Here is a 2,332-nt window from a genome sequence, read left to right on the forward strand (position 1 = left end):
CAAGAAGCCTATGTGTGTGTGTGTGTGTGTAGAAGGCAAGGTCCATGTGATAAGTTTGTATAAAGCAACCCTTTGTATTCACAATGTTCATTTCCAACATAAATGGTTCATTGTGTAATCCACCTTAGCCCCTATTGATGTGAGATAAAGTCCTCAATGGAATGAGCAATATAAATAAGGGGTCTATGACCCATGCGTGGTGGTTACACTGTATGTTTTCTATAATTCACATAGGCACTTGTAAGAGTGGGACAAAAAATATGTTTGCATAGTGAAGGTCAAAATATGCTTGTGTGCATGAGAAGCTTTCTTTGTATATGAACCCATATCCCCATCTTGTGCTAGCTATATAGAAAGTTGGAACTTCTTGTTACAACTTTTATTACTTTCACCTTCAACCCTACGCACAATCCTTGCTGCCCAAGATGTAGCATCTATATCTACGTACTACATGCAACAAGATCATCATAACGCCATTCTTTTATAAAATTGAATTAAAAATTTTCATTAAAAAATTCTAAGATCATCATAACGCCATTCTTTTATAAAACTGAATTAAAACTACATGCATTGCAAATTGGAAAAACAATGACCTCCTTTGAGAGGAGAAAAACAAACATGACACTTTAACGATGAAGGACAAGCATATCATTCCCACTTCAAAATTGAGAAGAAAACAAGCACATGGAAGAAGAACACATTCCCTACTGTTCATAATAATACTTGAGTGAGGACAATACCACCTCCCTACCATATAACGTCTTCTTTTTGCTTTTGCACACGGCAAGCAAGCACGTCAAGCATTGATCATAACCTTCTACACCTATGTCTATAAATTTCTTAATACCAACGACATTTCAACAATTGTTGACTTCTAATTTGTCAATGATTGATATGTCGGTGGTAGAGTGTGTGTGTGTGTGACGTGTGTGAGGGAGGGACGGAGGGAGAAGGAAAGAAGGGGGGGGGGGGGGGGTTGGTGTGTGTGTGTGTGTGTTGTTTTGAAGAAATGTCAACTGTATAGGATGGGCACCGTCATATAAACACACACAAAAAGGGCAGAGAATTGACCAGCGATCAGAATACAATACTGTGCAGACGAAAAAGACAACAAATCTGAAGGACGACTCAACATCAGGATGTAATATGTTTGCAAGAAGCGAACAAAAAGAATTAGGCTGTGACCACGGCATCACTCTTCTCCTTATCTGCCACAGCCTCTTCGAGCTTCTTGGCTGCTTCCTCCAGCGCTGCCGCATACTCGTCAGCGGTGCTGGCCAAGAACTCTGATGAGAATTGTTCCCCTTCCTCGGTCTGATCTGTCATGCTGCTCTCCGTCTCTGCCGCCTCCATCTCCCGCGGGGCGGCCGAGTCATCCATCTTCTTTTTGGACCCACCGCACAATGTACTACACCATACCATGATTGACAAAGGAAACCCCAATTTTTCCCCCTGCATATCAATCAACAGGACATCAATAACATAACATCCACTGACATCAACATGATATAGGTTTCCTAATCCCCCATTTCAAATTTTGGTGCAGTTGCTAATTACACTATGAAATTACACATACAAGGAAAATCCTCACTAGCAAGGGTGAATTTACATCTAACAGAAAATATGTACCTCTCCATCTCTTGACTGCTGAATCGCCCTCGAGACATTATCTTTGTAGACCAATGCCCTCTCCTGAGCTTTGCCAGTGTAGTGGCCTGCCCGTTCCTGCGCTTTGCCGGCATAATAGCCGGCCCTCTCCTGCGCTTTGCCTGCATAGTCTCCACCCTTGACATAAACCTTCGAAAGGAAATCCTTGGAGGAGCCCTTGGCCCGTTGCGCATTCTCCAGGACTACATCGCTGACTTGCCGCATCCGAACTTGCGTTGTTTCGATCCCTGCGGCATAAGCACGCTTGGCGACCTCTGAAGCGCGCTGCGCCGCATTCACAAGGCGTGATGCTTTCGCATCAAGCTCCTGCTGATCAGAGCTTGTGGGAGGAGCATGATCAGGGGCAGGTGCCGCCATGTGTGTGTGTGTGTGTGTGTGTGTGTGTGAGAGAGAGAGAGAGGGGGGGGGGGGGGGGGGGGGGGGGGGGCAAAGTGGGGAGAGAGGAAGAAATTGTTAATGACGGAGATATTCTAGACAAGAATGGCCAATAGATGAGCTTGCCCGATCTGACAAATCAGGAGAGAAGCTAGCTGCTCTACCTTCTTTCTTGCGCCAGAAGATCTGGAGAGTCTGGAATCCGAATTCCGGTATAATCGCAACACGTACCTCACGCACGCAAGTGCCAAGGATGGATGCGTGTGCGCTCTGATACACGGAGAGCGGA

At 45.2% G+C, this 2,332-nt stretch overlaps 1 protein-coding gene across 1 annotated transcript; it reads right to left on the bottom strand.

Annotated features, from left to right (window-relative positions):
* Positions 1 to 1,040: 1,040 nt before the first annotated feature.
* Positions 1,041 to 2,094, bottom strand: LOC147448394 (uncharacterized). Its single transcript, XM_086521025.1, has 2 exons — positions 1,630 to 2,094; positions 1,041 to 1,452 (listed from the first exon to the last, which is right to left on the bottom strand). The coding sequence occupies exons 1-2, from the start codon at positions 2,023 to 2,025 to the stop codon at positions 1,174 to 1,176; spliced, it is 675 nt and encodes a 224-aa protein (XP_086377151.1). The 5' UTR covers positions 2,026 to 2,094; the 3' UTR covers positions 1,041 to 1,173.
* Between the last annotated feature and the right edge of the window lie 238 nt (positions 2,095 to 2,332).

The sequence above is a fragment of the Adiantum capillus-veneris genome, chromosome 10 (assembly GCF_014529385.1).
Source record: "Adiantum capillus-veneris isolate H3 chromosome 10, ASM1452938v2, whole genome shotgun sequence".
Classification (NCBI taxonomy): domain Eukaryota; kingdom Viridiplantae; phylum Streptophyta; class Polypodiopsida; order Polypodiales; family Pteridaceae; genus Adiantum; species Adiantum capillus-veneris.

Coding starts and splice junctions, on each gene's coding strand:
- LOC147448394 (XM_086521025.1), bottom strand. CDS start 2,025: ATGGCGGCACCTGCCCCTGATCATGCTCCTCCCACAAGCTCTGATCAG. Junction 1,453..1,629: donor AGCAGTCAAGAGATGGAGAG/GTACATATTTTC, acceptor ATTGATATGCAG/GGGGAAAAATTGGGGTTTCC.